This window comes from Zootoca vivipara, chromosome 17, assembly GCF_963506605.1.
Source record: "Zootoca vivipara chromosome 17, rZooViv1.1, whole genome shotgun sequence".
Classification (NCBI taxonomy): domain Eukaryota; kingdom Metazoa; phylum Chordata; class Lepidosauria; order Squamata; family Lacertidae; genus Zootoca; species Zootoca vivipara.
The window spans coordinates 38,855,344-38,878,983 of record NC_083292.1 but is presented as its reverse complement, the minus strand read 5'-3'; the positions used below and the strand labels follow the sequence as shown (position 1 = coordinate 38,878,983).

Below are 23,640 nucleotides of genomic sequence, written 5' to 3'. Positions count from 1 at the left end.
TCCAACCCCCTGCAATGCAGGAATCTCACCTAAAGCACCCAGCGAGGGAACTGCCAGACGGCCCTCGGAGCTGGACCTCAGTGTCTGGCCCTCACTTTAGCTGAGATGCCTGCATTGCAGGGGGTTGGACTAGATGACCCTCAGGGTCCCTTCCATGATTCGATGAGAAGTGAAGCTACAGGGACTTATAGAGCCTCCACCCCCAGAGGCAGTCTACCCAGATTCTCTTTGGTCACTGTGATAACAGGAAGCTGATCTAGACAGGCCACTGCCCTTGGCCACCAGGACTGCTCTTATTGCCTTGTTTCTCACCATCCTTAAATCTTACTTTTAATTTATTTATTTTTTACCTCCTGTGACGGCATTAGGACCCAGCCGCCCATTTCTGAATCATGCTGAAAAACCAGTTTGGGACGAGTCCAGGCTGTACGCCGGCATCTTGGAACACCCCAGAGTTGCTGTTTTGTGTTTTTGACCTCCTATTAGGAGCAGGCGAGGCTCGAATTAGTCCTCGCGGTGGGGCCTGATGGGCTCTTACGTTGGAGATGATGCGCCTCTGCCTTCCGAAAGGTGAGTCCGATCCCATTCGCAAGGGGATCTCAGAGGCAGAGAGCCTGCTCTGAGTGCAGAAGGCTCCTGGTCTAACCCCTGGCATCTCCAGGTAGGGCTGGGGGATAAAAAAAACTCCTGTCCAAAATCCTGGGGGGTTGCTGCTGGCCAGTGTGGGCAATACTGACCTCGATCCTCCCGTGCTCCTGTTGAAACAGCCCTTTCCTCAAAACCTCAGTGGCTGAAAGCTTGGTTTTGTTTTTTATAAGGGGGGGGGCTTACTCGGTGGGCAAGGGAAACTGCCTTGCATGCAGAAGGTGCCGGGTAGATTTGGGAATGTCCCCGGGAGAGATGCTGCCGGTCCGTGCAGTAGACAACAATGGCTCTGGCCAGGTAAAAGCTGGCTTCCTATGCTTCTATGCCCTTTCCTGTTCAGTTTCCAAATCTCAGCTGGAAGACAGGGGTTCTTGGTGATATTGCGAAGGGAGGTTCAAAATAAGCCCACCTCTAGCTCAGATGCCTTTATTATTCTATTATTATTATTATTATTATTATTATTATTATTATTATTAATTGGATTTATATATACCGTCCTTTGTCACAAGATCTCAGGTCGGTTTATAACCGTGACAGAGAAAAGAAGGCCAAAAGAAAGGAAATAATTCACTGCTCTGCAAGTTACAGGAAGGAGTCCTCAGTCCGTGTTTCGTGCTCCACACCTTAAAGGGTTAATCATCACGCCGAATCCTGGCTCTGCAGAATTTGGGATGCCATGAATATAAATGTTCCACATCCGACATTTAGGACCCATCCAAAGTGACTTAGGGACCAACGCCCACTTCGTAGCGTCGACAGAGAGTCAGTCTGGGCGACCAGAGTTCGAATCTTCACTCGGCCGTGAAGGTCGTGGGGCATCCTTGGGTCATGTTGCAGCTTCTCAGCCTAACTTACCTCTCGGGGTTGTTTTGCGAGGATGAAATGGGGAGAGAACCAAGTTCAAAGGTGTCACTATTAATATACAAAGCCCTTAGCAACTTGGGACCAGTTTACCTACAAAATCGCCTTACCCCTTAAACGCCTCCTGGGCCACTTGGTTCAGTGGAACTGGCGCTGCTACATAATACCTCTTCCGCATTTGCAAGATTTGATTGTTTAGCGTGTCAACTCTGGAACTCCCTGCCAATTGATATCAAGCAGGTGAATTCACTGTAGTCTTTTTGGGGTCTGCCAAAAAACAGGGCTGGGCGATAATCTGGTTTCCCCCCTATTTTTGCATAGGAGACATACGTCATGATTTGCAATATATTGCCAGGTCAAAAATTATGAAACTGATATCACGATATGGACTTCAAACTGGTTTTGGATGATATATTGATATATCGCCCAGCCCTACTAAAAAACATTGCTGTTTAGACAAGCCTACCCAGATGTTTGGAAAGTTGATGTGAGTTCTGTTTCTGGTCTATTCCTGTTTCAACTTTCTGAACTTTTAATTATTGTTGTGTAGAAATTAGATTATTATACTAAAGTAAAATTCGCTTCCAGTGCTCCGCCCATTGTTGCTTTAAGCCCCACCCATGACTGACATTTGGCCTCTGGGAGGGTCCTCAAAAGGGAATGCGGCCCTCAGGTCTGAAGAAGGTTCTCCGCCCCTTCCATAATATAAGGTGTCATGAGACTCCCCTTTTGCTGTGATGTGGTTTTAGCAGACCGCAAGCTCAACCGTGTGATGCAGCAGTAAAAAAGGCTAATGCTAGTCTAGGCTGCATCAACAGAAGTCTAGTGTCCAGATCAAGGGAAGTTATATTCCAGTTCTATTCTGCCTCGGTCAGGGCACATGTGGAATCCTGTGTCCAATTCTGGGCACTGCAATTTAAGAAGGATGTCGACAAGCTGGAAGGTGTGCAGAGGAGGGCGACCGAGATGATCAAGGGTCTGGAAACCAAGCCTGATGAGGAACGGTTGAAGGAGCTGGGTATGTTTAGCCTGGAAAAGAGGAGACTGAGAGCCATCTTCAAATATCTCAAGGAGGCGGGAACAAGCTTGTTTTCTCCTGCTCCAGAGGGGAGGACTCGAACCCATGGCTTCAAGTTGCAAGAAAGGAGATTTCGACTAAACATCAGGAATAACTTTCTGACAGTAAGAACTGTTAGATAGTGGAATGGGCTCCTTTGGAAAGTCGTGGGCTCTCCTTCATTGGAGGTTTTTAAGCAGAGGTTGGATGGCCATCTGTCATGCATGATCTAGCTGAGATTCCTGCATTGCAGGGGGTTGGTCTAGATGACCCCCAGGTGTCCCTTCCAACTCTACAATTCCATTGCTCTATGACAGATACCACGCTCCCTCTGCAAGTCATAAATAAACCACATTTTGTCTCTCTGGCTGCTACTGTTCCTGGGACACAACGTCAGCCGAATAAATCTCTGCCTTTTCAACGAGCAGATGTGTTAGGACCTGTTCGACTTGTCCAGAGAGGAGGAGGAGGAGGAGGGGAGCGTGATTCATGTCTGGGAGGCTCTGTGAGACACGGATCACCAATCTGGAATGAGGTGTTTTGCAGCCACTTTCGCTTAGTGCATTCCCCCGGTGAACCAGGAAGAAGCAAGCCTGATGAGGAACGTTTGAAGGAGTCAGGTGTGGGAAAGAGGAGACTGAGAGAGGAGATGTGATTGCCATTTTCAGATATCTTAAGGTCCCTTCCAACTCTACGGTTCCATGTCCAAATGGAATCTTTGCGGCCAAGTAAGGCTCCCATCTAGCCTACCAGCAGACACTCAGGCAACTCTAGGAAAGTTACAAGGAGTGCTAGACTGCCCCTGAATCTGGAATCTCAGCAGCAGGTCAGTGAATTTCTCTCATCCCCTTGTGAAACTCTGTAGGTCGCAAGTTGCCACCCACATCTTGTGGCCTAGAGTTTGGTCTGTCCCTGGGCAGTTTCGTCGAGGGACTGCATCCTTAACAATAAAATAAACTTTGAAACCTATCAAATGCTAGGATGGCTCAGAGCATCAGAGCCTGAGACTCTTAACCTCAAGGGGCGAAAGATTCCTCCATTGCAGGGGGCTGGATTTAGATGACCCTTGTGCCCCCTTCCAACCCCACGATTCTATGATTCTAACACCAAGAGGAGAGAGGTCAGCGACAAAGCCTTGCTAGCGGAATGGAGCCTCCATTCTCAGGAGCAGTCTACCTCTCTGAATCGCCTGGCCCTGGGAACAGGCGACTCGATCGAAGGCTGGGCATTCGGCCGACTGTTGTCTTCCCTGATTGGCCAGCGTGGGAAACAGGATTCCTGAATGGCTAGGCCTCTTGGCCCTGATCCAGCAGGGCCGCTTGTCCTTTCAGGTTCACCTTGCGCTCAAGAACTCAAACGCCGTGCCAGGGTCCGCCTCCCGTCGCAGAGCTGGTTTTTGCATAGTTTGTACAAAGACTGCCAATCCATCTGCCAGGTTGCTACGGGAGCAAACAGCCTCTCCTCCGCCTGGGTGTGGCGCACGGCTGCAAAACCAGCCCTGCGGTGAATATTTAGCACGAGAAAGCTTTGGGGATTACCCAGAGCAGACTTTCTCTCTTCCCAGTTCTTAACCTCCTGAGTTACCCAGTTGGGGAACTGGTAGCTCCCAGAGGCCAAATTCACGTGAAAGGTAATTCCTGACGGCTTGGGCTTTGTTCTAATGCATCGCCAATATTATTGACATTAATTATCGCTGTTGTCGTTTTAAATAACATTTCTGGCGTTGCACGGCGGCTGTTTGCAGAGAATGAGGAGGCTGGTCTCTGCCCCGAGGAGCTTACAATGCACGATACGATGCAGGAAGGGGAGGGAAACCGAGGCAGGGGTTGTTGACAGGGGGAGAAGGTGCAACTGCTTTTGCACCCAAGAGCAGGTCTTCTGGGTGCTAGAGCCCGAAATTCAACAACAGAGGGAGGAAAGAGGGGTGGGGAGAAGAACTACGTATAGTCAGGGCCAGATTTAGGTTTGATGAGGCCCTCAGCTACTGAAGGTAATGGGGCCCTTTATACGCCCAGCTGTCCTTTGTCAACAACAAATTGTTGCTTTTTTGTGTTGAACACATGCTATATGGTAATTTATGGACCTAATAGGTACAGTACTGTATATTTGAAAACATGGGCAGAATTAAGATAAATTCAACAGTGTAAATAAGTTTTGATGGATGTAATAATGGAATACTGAATGGTTTAGCTAATATAAAATATGCAGGGGTTTATGTTATGCAAAATGAACCATGGAAAGAGAAGAAGGGAAGTCACTGGTATTTTAAATGAATTTTCTAAGTTGTAAAACAGAAAATTTAATAAAAACTATAAACAGATAAGAAACGTGGTATATAAATCTAATAAATAATAATCGTAATGAATAGTCACATCCACCGAAACACCAACACGCAACAGTTCTTAATGCTCCATTCTCTCTCACTCACACACACACACACACACAAATATTCACACAAAGACACCCTCCCCTTTTCACACACATCCCGACAAGCTCTGTAGACGTCCTTGGACAGAGGGGCTCCGGGTGCGAAAGGTCACAGCCATCACCATTCAATTTTTACCAAGCTTCTTTGGAAATCAGCACCAAAAGGAACTTCTGCTTAAATGTCTGCCGGACTAGGCTGTTGACCAATCTCTCTCTCCCTCTCCCTCTCCCTCTCCCTCTCCCTCTCCCTCTCCCTCTCCCTCTCCCTCTCCCTCTCTCTCTCTCTCTCTCTCTCTCTCTCTCTCTCTCTGTTGCAGGTTTAAGAAGGAAGCCGCAGAACCTCTTTCTGCCGAACAGGGAGACACCACCGATGAGGCCGTGAACATCAAGGACATGGAACTGAAGGAGGAATGGCAGGACGATGAATTCCCTCGGTAAGCCACATGCCGGGGAAACACAGGTGACGGCAGGTGTCACAGGGAGGAGATGGAGGAACGGAGCCTCCATTCCCAAGAGCAGTCTATCTTAGAGGCCCCTTCTCTTTTCTGCCTTGCAGGCCTCTTCCAGAGGAGATCTCTGAGGAGGATCTGGAAGAATCCAGTTCAGAAATGAGTCCAGGTAAGAGACCCAACAGGTGGTTGCTGGGGTTTGCTGGGGTAGCAGGGGGGCTATCTCCCCTTCTGGATTCCCTCTCTTCCTTCTGGCATGCGGAGGCCCCTCTCTAGTCCCCCTACCTCAGTGGCAGTGCCTCAGTTTGACCTGTCCATGGGCCTAAATCACAGAATCATAAGAGTTGGAAGGGACCCCCAAGGCCCATCTAGTCCACCCTCCTGCAATGCAGGAATCTTAACTCTCAGGTGGCCATCTGACCTCTGCTTTTAAAAAAACACCGTGAAGGAGAGTCCGCCACCTCCCGAGGGAGACCGCTCTGCTGTCGAATGGCTCCTACCGTCAGATTAAACATCCTACCTGATGTTTAGTCTGGTGTCTGGTGGAGCTTCCATATGCGGAGGAAGTCTACCTCAGAAAATGGGCAAAGAGAGTAGCTTTCATAATTTGCTTCTGGGCTTCCTGGAGGCACGTGGTTGGCCACGGGGAGATAACAGGATGCTAGGATATTTGGTCCACATTCTTCATTTTCTCCTCCAGTGGAAACAGAGACCCTGCTTCCCTCCTTCCTAGCTTCCTAGCTCTGCATTAGCAATGATATCAAAGTACAGTCGTTTTGGCTCTCGAACACCACAAACCCGGAAGCAATTGTTCCGGCTTGCGAACGTTCTTTGGAAACCGAACGTCCGACGGGGCTTCCACAGCTTCCGATTGGCTGCAGGAGCTTCCCGCAGCCAATCAGAAGCCGCACTTTGGTTTCCAAACATTTTGGAAGTCTAACGGACTTCTGGAACGGATTCCGTTCGACTTCCAAGGTACAACTGTAGGTCTTCCAAATACAGGGACAATCTAATTCTAAATACCACCAACTAGGGGAGATAAGCTCAGGGCAAAAATGTTGGGGCTATAGCTAAGTGCTAGAGCAGCTGCTTGCACTGAGAAGCTCCCGGGTTCAAATCCCCCGTTGGCATCTTCCTGGTTAGGGCTGAGACTATCCCCCCTGCCCAAAACCCCCGAGAGCTGCTGCCAGTCTGTGTAGACAATACTGAGTTGGATGGACCAATGGACACTTCCTGTGTCCCCTATTTAAAACCATGAGGACTAGAATCTTGCATTGTTTTTAGGGGAAAGGCTGGAGAGCTGCTGCCAGCCTGTGTAGGAGGCCCTAAAGAGCTAGACTTGGAAAGCTGTGCATTACAGGGGGTTAAACTGGATGACCTCTGGTCGAGTTCTCTGCGGCAACATCATTCCATGATTCTATTAAACGGAGAGAAGTCAAAATTGAGAGCTGCACCCCTAGCTACAGCGGCAATGCTGGGGATTGAATCAATGTCTTTCTGGATGCCAAGCAGGCATCCAGCCTCTGACCTCTGATTCCCCCCCCCCATTCCTCTCCTCCGCCCCACACCAGTTGCCCCCAACACCCTAGAGCTTTGCGGTCGACGGCGTATGAAGAAACGACTCCCAGCCCCCGATCTCAGCTCGGTGAAATCTGGAGAGGGGCTGGAGGCCACGCCGGAAGGCAGTTTGGACATCAATGTGGACGAGCTGGAGACCCCGTCCGACAGCGAGCTCCAGGAGGGCTCTGAGAACGGGCACGAGTTCGAATGGGAAGGTGAGGGGTGTGAGTTTGAGGTTCTCCAAAGACAGATACCCCAGGGAGGTGGGCCCTGCGTGGGAACGGGTGGTCTGCCAGAACGGAAAGAGATTTGTTTGTGGGATCCACTGCACCTAGGGGCGTAGCAAGGGGGGCGGGGGGGCGGACCACCCCGGGTGCCACTCTGGGAGGGGTGACAAGATGGCCCCTGCCTCCTCCCAGCTGTAGAGCAGCCAAGGGAGTGTGCAGTCCGTATAGGCGCCGCTTGCGAGGCATCCGTATGGGCTGCTGCTCTCACGGGCGTCTGTACGGGCTGCCGCACATGACTGCGCCCCGAGGAAACTGGGGGAGGGGGGAGAAAACAGGCTAATAGAATCATAGAACTGTAAGTTGGACGGGGACCCCCAATGGTCATCTAGTCCAACCCCCTGCGAAGTTTGGGAAACGCTGTCCGAATAAGCTGGCCAGCTTCTGCTCAGGCTTTTCCAGATCCTTTGCCTGACATTGATTCAAATTCGGTCCTCCCCCCCCCCCGGCTGCTCTGTCCGATGTGCACAGACGATCTCCCCAGAGCCCGGAGGCTGGATGGCAACTTGCCCGAGAAGTTTTGCACCGGCCGTGTGGTGGACATCAAGGGCCAAGACGGGCGCAAGTGGCGGATTTTCCTGACGGACGAGCGGGAGCAGAAAGTGGACCTGGGTGCCATCGAGCCCTACAAGAAAGTCATCTCTCATGGAGGTAAGGAATAATGCCAGCTGCTGGGGACCCAAGTGAGGAGCGTTGGAGTTGTGGTGCTTGCGTCCTCCTTGCGGGTTTCCCTTGGGGGCATGGGGTAGACCACTGTGGGAACAGGATGCTGGACTGGAGGGGCTACTGGCCTGATCCAGCTACAGGGCTCTTCATAAGTTCTTGTGGAGCTTTCAGGTTCAGAGGCAGTCTATCTAGATATGTTTGTCCTAAGTGGCATTTGGACCAAATTGGCCCCATTGGCTCTTCTTATGCTCTTCTTCTACCCCATCCTGGGGTTTTTCAGCTCGGGAAGAAAGGCAACCTGGGTTTGAGGGGGCGTGTCAGGGAGCCAGCCAGCAATAAATCACACGGATTAAGTGACGTTAACTCTTTAGGAGAAGAAACAAGGTGGGCTCAGGAGTGCCGGGCCTAGTGAGCACAACTCTTCCTCGGAAGGCCTTGCCCCTATGAAGCAGATGCCGAGAGTGAAGATTCCCCGCCTCCCCACAGCTGCCTAAATCCCCTCCAGGGTTATCCCCAAGCAATCTGAGACTACGCCGGCATGCCTGCCTTTGCTCCTTCAACTTCATGCCTCTCTTGGTTCTGGGAGACCAGGAAGGAGGGGAGCTAATCACAGCAGGAAGAAGAGACACCTTGGCTTTTTCACCAGCCAGACTCATTTCTGCCTTTTGGTCTCTCCTGTTTCTGCTTCTAGACAGCTTCTGCCACAAGCTGTCAAGCCTTTCCAGCAACAAAAAACTCAGTGACTCTTTATTCAAGAAAACAAACCACAGCTCATGCCCAGTGGTCTCAGCAACATCTTCCTCAGACATCTTGCCCTGATGAACCAGTTACGAGGACTGGAGGTCCCAGCCTTTCAAAGGCTCCTCCTCTCCCGGGTTTCCCCCACGCAGTCTCAAACTGAGCACAACTAATCTCTGTTCTGCTTTTCTCATTACTTTGCGTGTTCTCAGAGACCAGGGTGGAGGGGAGTTGGCCACAGCAGAAGGGGGAGACTCCCTGGATTCTTGCCCAGCCCCCTTCTCACCAGCCTTCTCTGGCATAGCTGCCAAGTTTTCCCTTTTCTCACGAGGAAGCCTATTCAGCATAAGGGAATTTCCCTTAAAAAAAGGGAGAACTTGGCAGCTATGTTCTCTGGTTCTGCACTGCTCTCCTCCACAGCCTCTTCCTGCTCACTAAACCCTGGATGGATCTACACACAGGGGAAAAACCACTATAAATAAGTCAGAAATTAAATCATTATGACAAAAAAAACGCTATGGGAAATTGCCTAGATTTTTTTTTGCTCTCCAGTGCCATCTGGTGTTGCATGTCTATAATGCATTCAAAGCCCAATTTATTGACTAATGTCACTGAGTCCCCTGTTGACCCTCCAACTTCTGACGCCTCCTCTTCCCAGTCTTCTCCCTCTGACCACTGATCCCACCGCAAATCCCTGGGCTCTGAGCCTCTTTTCCTTGGAGATTCCCTAGCTGCTTCCTCCCACCGCTCCTCTGCGTCCAACCTGTCCGTCACCGTGTGGCAGACACAAATCAAAGTGTGGCTGGTGATCACTTCCTCCCAAAGGATGCCCTGCGGCCAGCTAACCTCTCCCCTTCTTCCCTCCCAGGCTACTTTGGAGAAGGCCTGAATGCCATAATCATGTTCGCCTCATGTGACTTACCCGACAGCTCCATCCCAGATTATCCATACATCATGGAGAATCTCTTCAGGTGAGAGCCACCAGGTCCCCCAAAACTGGGCGGGAAAGAGGGCTTCTGCCAGGGTTGCTGGGGCGGTGGACTGCTGGGGATGCTACGATTCTTGGTTAAATGCTTCTTCTTTTTTACATTTTTATTTACACTTTCCAGATTTATACATTTCATTAATTTTACAATCATTTCAACATTTCAATGCTCGACTTCCTCCCCCTCTTTCTGCGGCTTCTTAAATTTACTTTTTAATATCTTCTGCATATCCAAATTTGTTTAATTTGCTCATTTTTTTATATACTCTTTTGAAACTGCAGGTTATTACAATAATCCTGCCAGTGTTTTTTTCTGTCTGCAATTTATCTGTAAAGATTCAATAAAACATTTCCATTCTTTGATAAAAAGTTTATCTTGATTTCTTATTCTTCCGGTAAGTTTCGCCATTTCTGCATATTCCATGAGTTTTTGTATCCATTCCTCCTTTGCTGGGACCTCTTTCCACTTTGGGGCGAGTAACATTCTTACCGCTGTAGTAGCATCATATCTATTGCATTTCTGAAACGGGCTCTGACGTCGCTGTCCTGCCTCAAACCGCAGGTACATCATCGGGACTCTGGAGCTGATGGTCGCCGAGAATTACATCCTGGTGTGTCTGAGTGGAGCCACTCCTCGCAGCCAGGTGCCCTCCTTTACCTGGATCAAGCAGTGTTACCAAACCATCGACAGACGGTGAGCAGCGTGTGCTCTGAGCCTGTGTGTTTTTAAAAGGATCTGTCCCCCAGACAACTCTCAATATTATCCTATATAATAAAGTGCAAGTGTCTCTGCGTCCAGTATTCCCTGTGTCCGTGGGATTGTGCTACTGCGCATGTGCCCCACGGACAGCCGTTGGGACTTTGAGCGCAGAGACTTCGGACGGGATAAACCAGGACCGTGAGAGAGATTACATGCTTGCATATACACAGCCATACAAAAAAAAAAAAGTGTGTGGCTTCCCCTTGCCTCTGCTGCGCTACGGTAGGATCTCTCTCTTTCCTCCTGGTTTCTTCTCTGTTAGAGGGGAAGGAGAGGAGGCAGGCGTGTGCCGGCAAAAGGGAAAGGGAGGGTAGGTGGGGGTGGATAGAGAGAGCGTGCGAGCCGCGAGTGATGCGATTGCTGGGCTGAAGGATTGTTTAGCCGTTACTGAGGGGCAAAGCAGGAGAGTGGGCGGGTGGGCGCACCCGAAGGGGAATGGGGAATTAGTCCCTGGAAGTGTGTGTGGATTTCGGGGGGGGGGGGTTGGAAGGGCTGCTGCAACTGGGACCAGCGAGGGGAGAGAGAGAGAGAGAAAAAAAAAGAGGAGTAGAAAAAAGAGGGTGGGAAATGGGGAGGGAGAGAGGAAGCTGAGGAGGCAGGTGGCTAGGGCAGGGGGCGGGGAAGGGACTGAGTGAGGGGCTGAGGTCATGGCGGTGGGTGAGTCAACGGGGGGGGGAACCCTGCTAATTAATTCTAGCACCCGTTAATTTAACGGGCTTCATGATACTAGTTAAGAGAATAAAATACCAGCCTGGCTGGGTTGATCCACAAGTCCTCCTGCCCCAGACAGAGCAGGCTTGAGCTCTGTACATCCAAGGAGCAGGACCAGAAATAATAATAATAATGATGATGATAATAATAATAATAATAATAATAATAATAATAATAGGGACGTGGCTGGCGCTGTGGTCTAAACTACAGAGCCTCTTGGGCTTGCTGATCGGAAGGTCGCCAGTTCGAATCCCCGTGACGGGGTGAGCTCCCGTTGCTCAGTCCCAGCTCCTGCCAACCTAGCAGTTCGAAAGCACGTCAAAGTGCAAGTAGATAAATAGGTACCGCTCCGGCGGGAAGGTAAACAGCATTTCTGTGCGCTCTGGCACTCGTCACATTTCTCCGTGTGCCAGAAGTGATTCAGTCCCCCTGGCCACATGACCCGGAAAGCTGTCTGTGGACAAACATCGGCTCCCTCAGCCTGAAAGCGAGACGAGCGCTGCAACCCCATAGTCACCTTTGACTAGACTTAACCGTCCAGGGGACCTTTACCTTTCTTCTTCTTCTTCTTCTTCTTCTTCTTCTTCTTCTTCTTCTTCTTCTTCTTCTTCTTCTTCTTCTTCTTCTTCTTCTTCTTCTTCTTCTTCTTCTTCTTCTTCTTCTTCTTCTTCTTCTCCCTTCCTCTCCAAGGAGCCTGTCCGGACATGTAGAAGGTGGGTGGGTGTTTCGACCTGTTTTAGTTCATTGCTGATCTTCTGAACTTTTAAAAGAGTAGTTTTTATTTATTTTATTTTATTCTATTCTATTTGTAGGGGGGATGTTTTATAAGCAAACGGAGTATAAATTTTATGGGGAGAAATGAATACATTTTAAAACTAAGATTGCAACTAAAGCAGTTCTGGCTGATGTTGCAGGGGGGGGGTGTTTCTCCGAAAATAAGACACCGTCTTATATTAATTTTTTTCTCAAAAAAACAACAACTATGTCTTATTTTCAGGGGATGTCTTATTTTTTAATTAAGTATGGTACAGTTTAACCTACAAGGTTAAACTGCCTATCACTATGGCTTATTTTCGGGGTATGGCTTATATTCCTTGAATGCTTAAAAATCCTGCTATGGCTTATTTTATGGCTACGTCATATTTTCGGAGAAACAGGGTATATATATAATTTATTTATTTGGTTTTTCAGATGAAGATTTTACAGTTATATATCCAACATACAACATAGAAACAATATTCTCAAGGGTCTCCTGAACTTCCTTCCTCCCCTTTATGGGCCCTTTGGTTAATAATTTGATCCTGCATCTTTTATAATAATGGAGATCTTTTACCTCTCCCTTGTGTCCAAAAATTCACCATTAAACTACAAGTGTTATTCCAATCCTACTAACAATTTTAACTGTTTACAATGGTTTTTAAGATAAATTATAAATTCCCCCCATTCCTTATTAAAATTTTGGTCTTCCTGATTTCTGATTCTCCCTGTCATTTTTGCAATTTCAGCACAATCCATCAACTCGATCTGCCATTCTTCTCTGCTAGGGACTTTATCTTCTTTCCATCTCTGAGCCAATAACATCCGCGCAGCTGTGGTCACATACATAAATAGTCTTTTCTGTTCCCTTGGGATTTCGGAACCTGGAATTCCTAAAAGGAAGGCTTCAGGTTTTTAAAGAAAAAGTTATTCTAAATATTTTAAAAACTCATTATATATAGATAATGAGTTCTATGATTCTAAGGTTCCCCTGCCTGTCCTGTGCGAAAACATTCCCAAGTTCTCCACACCTCTTTCTTCAAATCTGGATGTGAATTTACGCTCCAGAGTTCTGAGCAATAGTCTACAACGATCCAGTCTTTCGAGATGCTTTCTTCTCGCTGAAGGTCACGGCTGGGCAAGATTGATCCTGAACTTTCGGCTGAAGCAAAATTGTTGCCCAGATCTCCCATGACGTCTTCTTGCAAAACCTGCTTTTCAACTCCACTTTCCCCACCTGCCGACTTTACTACAAGTCCGAACAATAAATAGTTCAGATAACTATTTGGGACTTTTCCCAAACGCCAGCTGGGCATTCCTGGCGCAAGATTTATTGCCTCCTTTCGCTGCGCTGGATGGTGGGTCTGCTCAGCTAGGGGAATCTTTTCCAGATCGGGGGCCGCATTGCCCTCTATCCCGCCTTCCGAGGGCCATGTGGCAGCAGTGGGCGGGGCCAGAGGCAAAAGTGGGTGGGGCATGTACATTGTGACTTGGTTTTCTAGGCACAAATTCCTCTCCATCCTCCTTTGTTGTTGTTGTTGTTGTTGTTTAGTTGTGTCCTCCTCTTTTATATACTGTAAATAATTTTTATTTATTTTCCATTTAATCATATACATTCACATCATTACACTCCACTTTACCTCCCTGGCTCTTTAGGGGTTATCGACTTCCTTCCCTCCTGCCTCATGGCTTTCAAAATTAACCTTTATACCATTGCATTTTGTACGTTTTCCAATTCCATTTACACGCATGATAAAATAGCTAAAAAAATTAATAAATATAGAAAGGTAGAAAACTTCTCATTACAAGTCTTCGGGTAATGCTGCTAGTGTTGTTAATTGCTTACAATGATCTTTCAGATATCGTATAAATTTACTCCAGTCCTTTTGGAATACTTGATTGTGCTGGTTTCGGATTTTTCCTGTCAGCTTCGCCAGTTCCACAAAGTCCATCATCTTCACCTGCCACTCTTCTTTCGTTGGTACTTCTTCTTGTTTCCATTTTGGGGCTAAAAGAATTCTTGCCGCAGTTGTTGCGTACATAAACAGTCATTTATCTTCCCTTGGTATCTCTTCGCCCACTATACCCAGTAAAAAGGCTTCTTCCAAACCAAACCAAACCCCTCTCCATCCTCCATTCAGACATGCGAGGGGCATGATCAGAGTTCAAGGGCACCCCCGGGTCAGGCGAAAAGCTAGAGTGGCCTGGGGAGAGTGCCAAGGGCCTGACTGAGAAGCCTCGAGGGCCACATCTGACCCCTAAGCCCGAGGCTTCCTAAGAATGTGCTTCCGGGATGGACCGAAGACCTGACACATGCTCTGCAACTTTTGCAGAGAAGAACAAAACAGATGCTCCTGGCTTCCTAAAATACCCAGGGTTTTCCCCGTAGTGATGTATGGAAGTGAGAGCTGGACCATAAATAAGGCTTAAAGGTAAAGGTAAAGGGACCCCTGACCATTAGGTCCAGTCGGATGTGAGAGCTGGACCATAAAGAAGGCTTATCGCCGGAGAATTGATGGTTTGGATTATGTTGCTGGAGGAGACTCTTGAGAGTCCCATGGACTGCAAGACAGTCAAACCTCTCCATTCTGAAGGAAATCAGCCCTGAGTGCTCACTGGAAGGACAGATCCTGAAGCTGAGGCTCCAAGACTTTGGCCACCTCATGAGAAGAGAAGACTCCCTGGAAAAGACCCTGATGTTGGGAAAGATGGAGGGCACAAGGAGAAGGGGACGACAGAGGACGAGATGGTTGGACAGTGTTCTCGAAGCCACCAACATGAGTCTGACCAAACTGCGGGAGGCAGTGGAAGACAGGAGTGCCTGGCGTGCTATGGTCCATGGGGTCACGAAGAGTCGGACACGACTAAATGACTAAACAGTACTTACAGGCCGGTGCAAATAATAGAAACACATTTCTCTTTCCTGCTGTAGAAATTCTTAAACAGGCTTGGTCACTTTTAAGTTTCATTCAGGTCCATTTTCTTCTTCTTTCTTATTTGTGTGCCATAGCTTTGAAATACAGTGTGTTGGTGTTTCGTTGTTTATTTTGTATGGGCTACTAGGACTGTGTAAGAAAATAATGAATTATTTCCGAAACACCGATGTGATGTTTTAGAAAAGCAAAAACAGACTGCTGTTTTTGGAAAATGAAATCTTTTTGTTTCTTTCCTTCATGGAATCATATAATCATAGAGTTGGAAGGGACCCTGAGGGTCATCTAGTCCAACCCCCTGCAAGCAGAAATATGCAGCTGTACTATACGGGGATCGAACCTGCAACCTTGGTGTTATCAGCACCACGGTTTAACCAACTGAGCACTGTTTCTTTTTTTAAAACAACAACAGCACATGTTTTCACACAAGAGGCTAGCCAGAAGGAAATAAAGTTCATTTGCCAATTTGCCAATAACAGATAATCCTGTGGTGGGGAGTTCCACCAGTTTAACAGTGCCTTAAGTTCCTTTGGCTTTTTTTGCGACAGGCTCCGGAAGAACCTGAAGACGTTGATTATCGTCCATCCCACTTGGTACATCAAAGCGTTGATGGCAGTGTTCAGACCTTTCATCAGGTAGGTTGGCCAATTATTATCATTTTATTATTTACTACATTTAAATCTACTAAATCTCACCACCACACCACCCCATTCTGGCATCTGACAGTCGGGGAAAGGGGAACAGGTAAAATTTAATTTCCCTAGTGTATCTTTATCAATCTAACCAAATAATCTCTTTGCTGGTTTTGATATGGTGATACCAGACTGTGGGTCGCTGGAAATTGTCCCTTTGTGGGTGTGTGAAATGGAACCCATGAACTAACACCCCCAATTTATTTATATTAATTTATTAAATTTATATCCCACTCTTCATCCGAGGATCACAGGGCATCTTACAAAATAATAATACAAAAACGAAAACAAAACTATAACATAGCAATAGACATAACAACAAACTCTCCTCTCCCCACAAAAATAAACCGCCCTTTCAAAAGTCCATGGAAGGCTTTTGAAAGTGGGTTGTGGAGAAGGAATATGGTATTGGTACGGTGGGTTTTACCCCATGAGGATGACGGGTTCTTATGGAGGAATTTCATCGGTGACGGGTCTGCAGACCGCAGCCAACCAAGCAGACCCATTAAAATCAACGAACCTAAATTAGTGAGGCTTACTGATTGATTTCCTGGAATTTATGTATTGCTTGATTGTTAAAAATAAAATAAAAAATGAATAGACATTTGGCTGCTGTGCACTCTGCCTCTTGACAAGCCGGCCTTGCTAATTCCTCTTACATAACCATCTGTCATGGGCTGGTTGGACTCATGGGAATGGTGGGGGGAACCAGGTGGGGAACCCCCAAGGGAAGAAGGCTCGGAGCCCAGGGAGTGGTGGTGGAACGGCAATGGGTGGTCAGAGGGAGAAAACTGGGAAGAGGAGGTGTTGGAAGCTGAAGAGGCAACCGGGCTTTGTGAGCGGGGAGAGTCTGTGGCAGAGAGAAGTCCAGAATGAGAGGCAGGAGAGGGAGGCCAAGAGGCAGAGATGAAACTGTCTGGTTGAAATATACTCGGAGTCGAGAGTGAATTTCATGCTCTTTATTCAGTTCATAGTAGTCAAAGGAGAAGAAGAGAAGAATGGCTCTTTCCCCAAAACGTCTGCTTATATACATTATTTACACCAGGGGTGGCCAACTCCCAAGAGACTGTGATCTACTCACAGAGTTAAAAACTGGCAGTGATCTACCCCCTTTTTTAGGGTTCAGGTCAAAGTTGTTGAACTTTTTTTTAGGAAGGAGGAAGACCGATTTGGGGGGGGGGGTTCAAGTCAAAGTTGTTGAGTTTTTTCAGGGAGGAGGTAAAATGTTGAACTTTTTTCAGGGCAGCCACAGTTGTTCAGCTTCTTTGCAGAGAGCCAATGATCTACCAGTGATCTACTGCAGACGTCCAGTGATCTACCGGTAGATCACGCTCTACCTGTTGGACATGTCTGATTTACACAATGGGTCTTGTGTGATTGGCTACTTCAGGGCTGCACCTTTAGGCCAATCAGGTTGCGGATTCACTTCTGCCAGCAGCCTGATTGGCTGCTCCTGCAGGCCAATCAGGTTGCTGATTCACTTCCACCTGGAGCTGGATAGGGTGGCTCCTGGATCCTATTGTTCTAGGATTCAGCTCAGTACATAACACTGGTGAAGGGTCATGGGTGTCTCTCCCTCCGGCTGCGACAAACTCCCCTCTCTCCTGGTCTCCCAGGACCAGGAGAGGCATACAGCGAGAGGAGCAAAGGCAGACATGCCGGCATAGTCTCAGATTGCTTTGGAAAACACCCTGGAGAGGAGGGGAACTTAGGCAGCTGCGGCGAGGCAGGCACCTTCAGTCTCGGCAACTGCTTCATGTGGGCAAGACCTGCTGGAGATGAGTTGCCGTGCTCCTTAGGCCTGACACTCCGTTGCCGATCCTGTTTTGCTAATCAAGAGTTAACTCTAGCTTGCCCACTGTGATTTCCTGCTGCCTCACTCCTGCCCCTGCCTGCCTTCTTAGCTTCTCTTTCTTGCACCCTCCCTCTCTCCAGCTCCAAGTTCAGCCGGAAGGTGCAGTTTGTGGACAGCCTGGAGGAACTGGGCCACCTAATCCCTCTGGAGCAGGTCCACATCCCGGACAGCGTCCACCGGTGAGTACCTGGTTCTCCCACTTCTCCGTCCCCACCTGGGTCCCTGAGGAGGCAGCGGAAAGAGGGGGGCAGCTTGTTCCTTCAGCAGGGGGTTACATCACCACCATGCCTAAAAGCAAACTTGGGTGAGCACTGAGGGGATAAAAGAGTGTAAGAAGGGCTGGAGGCCCACCTAGTCCGGCGTCCTGTCTTCACGGTAGCCAGAGGCCCCTAAGGACCTAGGAACTGAGATAGACTGCCTCTGGACCTGGAGGTTCCATAAGAGGAGCTATGCAGGTGTATTAGGACAAGGGGGGGTGCTTTCTACTCCATAATCTTTCTCTCTTATTGGACAAATGCCCCAAAGAACCAAGGAATCCAGATAGACTGCCTCTGCACCTGGAGGTTCCATAAGGATGCTGGATCAGGGAAATGGCCCATCTAGTCCAGCACTGATTGCTACTAGCCTACACCATCCATTCAAGCACATTTATTCCCCCCAAGGAATCCTGGGAACTCTTGTTTACCCCTCTCTGCTCTACAGCATCCTGAACAGACTACGGTTCCCGGGATTATTTGTGGGAAGCGAAATGCTTTAAATGCATATGGCGTTTTTGCAGTGTGTGCGATGCTTTTTGCAGCCTTGTTCGATTTAATATTTGGATGTCTGACAGCCCTTTCTCTTCCCTTTTCCTCCATCTCTTCCAGGCTAGAGCAAGCCAGGGTCAGTTCCCGGAGCTAATAGATGAAGCTGGCTGGATTCCTTAGCACCTTACGACAGTGTTTTATTTTTTAATTTTTTATGTATCAAATGCTGACAAGCACACACTCTCACAGCTGGCTTCTTCCTTCCCCCTCTGTCGCTAAGACCCTCTTAGAAACTTCGACCTGATCCTGCTTCTTAAACATTCCCCCCCCTTTAAAAACATTTCTTTAAAGAGGTTAAAAGGAAATGAAACTTAACGAGAGTTTTGTTCAGCACCTGAATTCGAAAAGGAGACAGATTCTGGCTACTGCAGGGTCTAACTCTGCACAGGACTGACATTGAATGTGGCCCAGTGTCTCTGAGCACATACAGAGTGCAAAGCTGCAACCAAGCATTCAGCCTAAAGTTCTTTTCAGGAAAGCTTTGGGTCAATGATCTCTCGGCTTGCTGCTGAGGTCATTCCTATTTAATTCCAATTTTTGTTTAATTCTTATAAGAGGCTGAAACGGCTGGAAACTTTTGCTCGCTAAACAAATTGCCGGTGGCTTTTTTGAGCTGTATTTTGGGAATGTATTTGTATTTTGCAGCTAGCTGGGTGGCTCAAAACGAGAGAGAAGTGGGTTTATTGTGGGGGAAGGGTTTGGGGGACCCAGATGAACCCACCTGACCTGGTGCTTGCCGACTCTCCTGGGCATAACTTGTACATTTGTAAATAAATTGATATTAACAAAAGCCCCAAATGGGACGTTGAGTTTTCAGTGCTCCTCCTTCAGAATGAAAAAGCTACCTCCAAAACTTTCTATTGATCAGGTTGACAGGAAATGGTTTGTGCATTCCAGGAATAAAATACTGGGTGAGCAAAACCTGGCTTTAATTTCTTTTCTTTATGTAAAGCTATATATGCATATTTACTTGCAACATATACATTAAATTTCCTTTCCACTCGGATATGTAAACCTGGTGAATGGCAGCTCATTTATTTATTTTTAAAATTTGTTTTTAAATTTATTTCACCTTTCCTCCACCTTCGCCTCCTGTTATTGATGCTCACAACAACCCTGTGAGGTAGGTTAGGCTGGGAGACAGTGTTGGTCCAAGATCCGTAAATCATATCTATTTATCTATTTATCTATCTTGCCACACACACTAGGGCCCACCTTACAATGCTCACCAACCTGCTCTATTCGCACCCCCTCCAGCAACCACCCTGCCCCCTTGCCGACCCCTTCTCTCTGCACCCCAACCTCCCAGCCCCTCCACATCCCTTCATTGTGCAAACCTCTGCTGTTGTTTAAAACCTGCCTTCTTTCTTGTTCCCATTCCCACCGATATCCTGCAAATCCAGGGTTTTGAGGCTGCACTGCACATGCGTGACGACAGCCTTACGTTTTTATGTATATAGGAAGACACACTCTCTCTCTCTCGCACATGTGAGAATGTTGAGGACGCACCTCTTTACCCTGAGACTTGAGGTATGCTTTTAGGACACACATTATTCCGTTTATGATCATACGATGTTTAAAACAGTTTATCATAACGTGCCTTGATGCTGTAACCTGCCCCGGGACCATAGGGTGGAGGGTTGGCAAAAAATAAGCAAATCAGTGAATGAATGAATGAATGAACGAACGAACGAACGAACACTCATGCAGTCAACCCAATATTAGAAAGAACCTGGTTGTGCCTCTTAATTTGCTCCAATATCGCTCTGCCTTCCATCCCACTCCATTTTGATAAATCCCGCCTACTTTTCCTCCCCAGAGTTCCACCCTTCCTTTGTTCTCCCCCAGAGTTCTGAGCAGGTTGCCTAGCGAGGCCCCGCCCCCAACGACAGCCCGGCCACGCCCCCTCCCTCCCCAACCCAACCAGACCAAGACCTCCGGGCGCTGTCCTTGCCAAGCTCGTAACCCGCAGTTCCCCCTCCATGGCCCTAGGGGGCGCCACTTTGGTACTGACGCTCTGCCTGTGGGGCTGGCTGGCGCCCGGGCCAGGCCTGGGCGAGCTGGACAGCATGACCCAGATGGGGGCGCCGGCCAACCTGGTGGCCCTGATCCCCGAGGCCGCCAGGGCGACGGTGGCGGCGGGCTACACCAGCAGCGATAAAGAGACGACCACGGAGCACCCGCCCCAGGTGTCGGTCTCCATCACATTAGGCGTGGCGACCTCACCGGAGGAGGACACCGTACCGGAGAAGGACACTGTCCTCATCATGGGCGACACCCACTACGCCTGGCAGGAGTGGAGCGAGTGGCACTGCAACTGCGCCGCAGGGAGCATGTCCCGGGTGCGAGACATCACCTACTCACAGCCTGGCGTCCACCTGGATCCGGACAAGTACGACGTCCTGCGCTTCGAGAGGGTGGTGTGCAACTACCAGCTCTGCAAGTGCGACCAGGGCCAGTGCGACCTCTCAGCATTGGTGTGCGAGCAGGGGCCCATGCACATGTGCGCACTGCAGGACATCAAGCAGGACAAGGAGGACAAGAGGAAGGACTTCTGGACCCAGGTCCACAACGGACTCAGGGACCTCTGGAAGAGCATCAAGGACACCTTCCCGCCGGAGCAGGTGGGGGACAGACGGGCAGGCAGGCGGGGCCAAGGCGCCGCATAATGCACTCCCTGTTTTGTTTATTCATTCAGAGCATTGGCGCACACTTGCTCTTTGGGCCCCAGAGTGGCTTACGTCCAATCTGTTAAAACAAGACGGCCCCGCCACACTGGTGTTCAATCTGAAAAACAATAGCAACACGACATGCGAGGAAAAAGGAATGGGGAGGGAGGAGGAAAACTCAGGGACAAATTTCTCAACCAGTTCCTATGAGTTAGGGCTGATGCGGGCGCACTTGCTGGCTGGTAAAGGCTGTTGGTGGCTATGCTCTGTGATGGTTCTTAATATCCACTGCTGGGAGCTTCCCAGAAGAGGGATTGAGTTGGCCATTGGGAGAACAGGATGCTGGACTAGAAGGGCCCCCTTGGCCAGACCCAGCAGGCTCTCCTTATGTTCTTATGTCGAGTGGTGGGCTTTCTTCTCCGTGGGTGCAAGGAAAAATAGGTACATAAAAGAAGGATTGCCTGGATGCCAAGATCCAGGTTTGGGGCAAGCAGAGATTTTAAACCATAAAACATGCATGGAAAGCATGGAAATATACCCTTCTGAGTTCCTTCGAAAGTTCCCCTCTTCCCCTAGCATAGAAAAAAAAGATCACATTTGGAAAGTTAAAAATTGGTTTACTTACGAATTCTTCCAAGGTCAGGTTCATGTGCTTTCCCACACATCAGTCAGAAAACACAGGCAGTAAAACGTGGCTTAGTTACAGTGGTGGAAGTTCCTAAATTATTGGTATAGGAACTTGAGAAGCTTGTAAGAGCCATGCGGCCTGAACCAGCTCAGACCTCTTGACACACCAAGCTTCTCAGGTAAACTAGAGGAGAACCAAGTCTTGATTATCTAGTTCCTCCCAAGGTGAGCTAAGCCTGGCAGGACAGCTTACTCTATGGTCTTAACCCCTTCATGCATTAATTCAACTTAAGCACGTCCGTTATATGAGGCTGCTTATCCCCACAGGGAGCCCTTCCTCTGATCTCCACATCTGTGGAGACCTGTTGTTTCAGGTCGCGAGAGTGGGGCCCTGTGCGGCTACTCTCTGCACGTGCTCAGAGGAATGCTTCCCATCAGAATTACACTGCTTGCTTGGGGAGTGAACTCCCCTGGATTCTGTTTAATTTAAAGCAAGGTGTTCCCCCAGACCTCCCACCTGCCGGTCTTCTCCCCTACAACGAACCCAGGGGGTAGCTCTGCCTGCCATTGGCTCTGGGCCCACCTTCTGCCAATATCCCGCCTTTCAGCTCACCAGTAACCACTAGAGTTGTGCAAGAACACACCATCTCACCCTTTCTTTAGGCAGATAAATGTTTTGGGCCGGCACTGAAAGAATTCCCGGCTAAGTTTGGAGCGAAGAGATCTCAGCCAAGCTCCCTCAAGCTCCACTTTGGCTTGACCCAGTGGGGCTTTTCCGATGTTCTATCTTACTTCCTAGGTTCAGGTGATGTTGGATCACAAATTCTTCTTGGACCCGGCCAACGTGGTCAATAGTGCATAAGATCACGTTGGCCTGCTGGATCAGGCCAAAGGAGGCCCATCTAGTCCAGCATCCTGTTCTCACAGTCACCAACCAGATGCCTCAATGGGAAACCCAAAGCAGGGCCTGAGTTCAAGAGCTACTCTCCCCTTCCTGTCGTCTCTGGCAGCTGATGTGGCTTAGTCACTCACGGCCTTCTCCTCCCTCATGAATTTGCCCAATCCTTTTTAAAAACCATCCAAGTTGGTGCTCATCTCTGCCTCCTGTGGGAGGGAGTTCCACAGTCTAACTATGCTCTGCCTGAAGAATTCATTCCTTTTATCTATTCTGAATCTTCCAACGTTTACCTTCCTCAGATGCCCCTGAATTCTAGCATTATGCAAGAGGGAGAAAAACCTTTTCTCTCTCCAAACTTTCCATGCCACGTACCATTTAATAACCTCTTCCGTAGGGTCACATCTTACTCGCCTTGTCTCTAGTGTCAAGAGTTGTTTGACCCGCCCAGCAACATCTTGGGGAGCTCATAGGTTCCCACGAATGTGTGCGGCATGAGTTTTCCTCTTACATTTTAATTCTCTTTGCTTTCCCGTTTCACACTTCAGGAACCGAAGGCGGCGGGCAAACAGTGAAGGCCAAGCAGCCATGGCAATCGCTGAGCATCGCCCTGAGCCGGGCCTTCTAGGAAACGTGGCGCTTGGGATCTCGCTCTTCCCTCTTCTACCCAAAAGCAAACGCCCTTGAGTTGCCAGAACTGCTTTCGAATTGGCAAAAAAGCGAGCCTGGAGAACGGGCAGGGCGAAGGAGGTTGTACCAGGGACGGACGCAGCATCCTAAACATTCTGTGTTGGAAAGAAAGGGGTTTTGATTATTCTTTTTGGGGTCTCCTCCGCCTTCCTATGGAGCCCCCCTGCTGCAGAGAGCAGCTGAATAAAAAATGCTGATTCCTGAGTAGGTTTCTGTTTCCGATTTCTCTCTGGTTTAGAGAGACTGGAGCACGGACAGGGGACTTGTGGCCTCCAGATATTGATGGCTTTACAATGCCCATCATCATCATTCCTGACCAAGAGGCACACTGAATGCTGAGGCCATGATGGGAGGTAGGAATCCTGCAGTGTCTGGGGAGGGGGGCACAGATCTCCCTCCAGTACAGGATTGCATCTATATATTTTGAAAAAAAGTTGTTTGTCTCCTTGCTACGCATCCCGAGACCTCTTAAGATATCGTAACCAAATTTTGCACAACCGTTCCCGAGATAAAGACTTGCACCGTACTTTTAGAGCACGTGATTTCCTGCAAAGGATCCTGGGAACTGTAGTTC

At 48.6% G+C, this 23,640-nt stretch overlaps 2 protein-coding genes across 4 annotated transcripts; both read left to right on the top strand.

Annotated features, from left to right (window-relative positions):
- The first annotated feature begins 404 nt into the window (after positions 1-404).
- BNIPL (BCL2 interacting protein like) lies at positions 405-20,095 on the top strand. 3 transcript variants are annotated; one of them, XM_035099011.2, is made up of 10 exons: positions 405-570; positions 5,308-5,424; positions 5,547-5,608; positions 7,011-7,214; positions 7,755-7,934; positions 9,556-9,658; positions 10,235-10,366; positions 15,381-15,467; positions 17,460-17,558; positions 18,246-20,095. In XM_035099011.2, the coding sequence occupies exons 1-10, from the start codon at positions 527-529 to the stop codon at positions 18,277-18,279; spliced, it is 1,062 nt and encodes a 353-aa protein (XP_034954902.1). In that variant the 5' UTR covers positions 405-526; the 3' UTR covers positions 18,280-20,095. The 3 variants fall into 3 exon arrangements, with proteins under 3 accessions (XP_034954902.1, XP_034954904.1, XP_034954903.1); XM_035099013.2 differs by lacking the exon at positions 405-570 and adding an exon at positions 1,133-3,389; XM_035099012.2 differs by lacking the exon at positions 405-570 and adding an exon at positions 3,457-4,193.
- An 8-nt stretch (positions 20,096-20,103) lies between these two features.
- Positions 20,104-21,195, top strand: LOC118075579 (protein MENT-like). The gene has a single exon (XM_035097631.2). It carries the CDS (start codon positions 20,168-20,170, stop codon positions 20,852-20,854), a length of 687 nt encoding a protein of 228 aa, XP_034953522.1. The 5' UTR covers positions 20,104-20,167; the 3' UTR covers positions 20,855-21,195.
- The last annotated feature ends 2,445 nt before the right edge of the window (positions 21,196-23,640 follow it).

Excerpts from the sequence above, each read along its gene's own strand:
- BNIPL (XM_035099011.2), top strand. The coding sequence starts at position 527 with ATGGGCTCTTACGTTGGAGATGATGCGCCTCTGCCTTCCGAAAG. Across the intron at positions 5,425-5,546 it reads CAGGACGATGAATTCCCTCG|GCCTCTTCCAGAGGAGATCT; the intron begins GTAAGCCACATG and ends TCTGCCTTGCAG. Across the intron at positions 15,468-17,459 it reads GTGTTCAGACCTTTCATCAG|CTCCAAGTTCAGCCGGAAGG; the intron begins GTAGGTTGGCCA and ends CCCTCTCTCCAG.
- LOC118075579 (XM_035097631.2), top strand. The coding sequence starts at position 20,168 with ATGGCCCTAGGGGGCGCCACTTTGGTACTGACGCTCTGCCTGTGGGGC.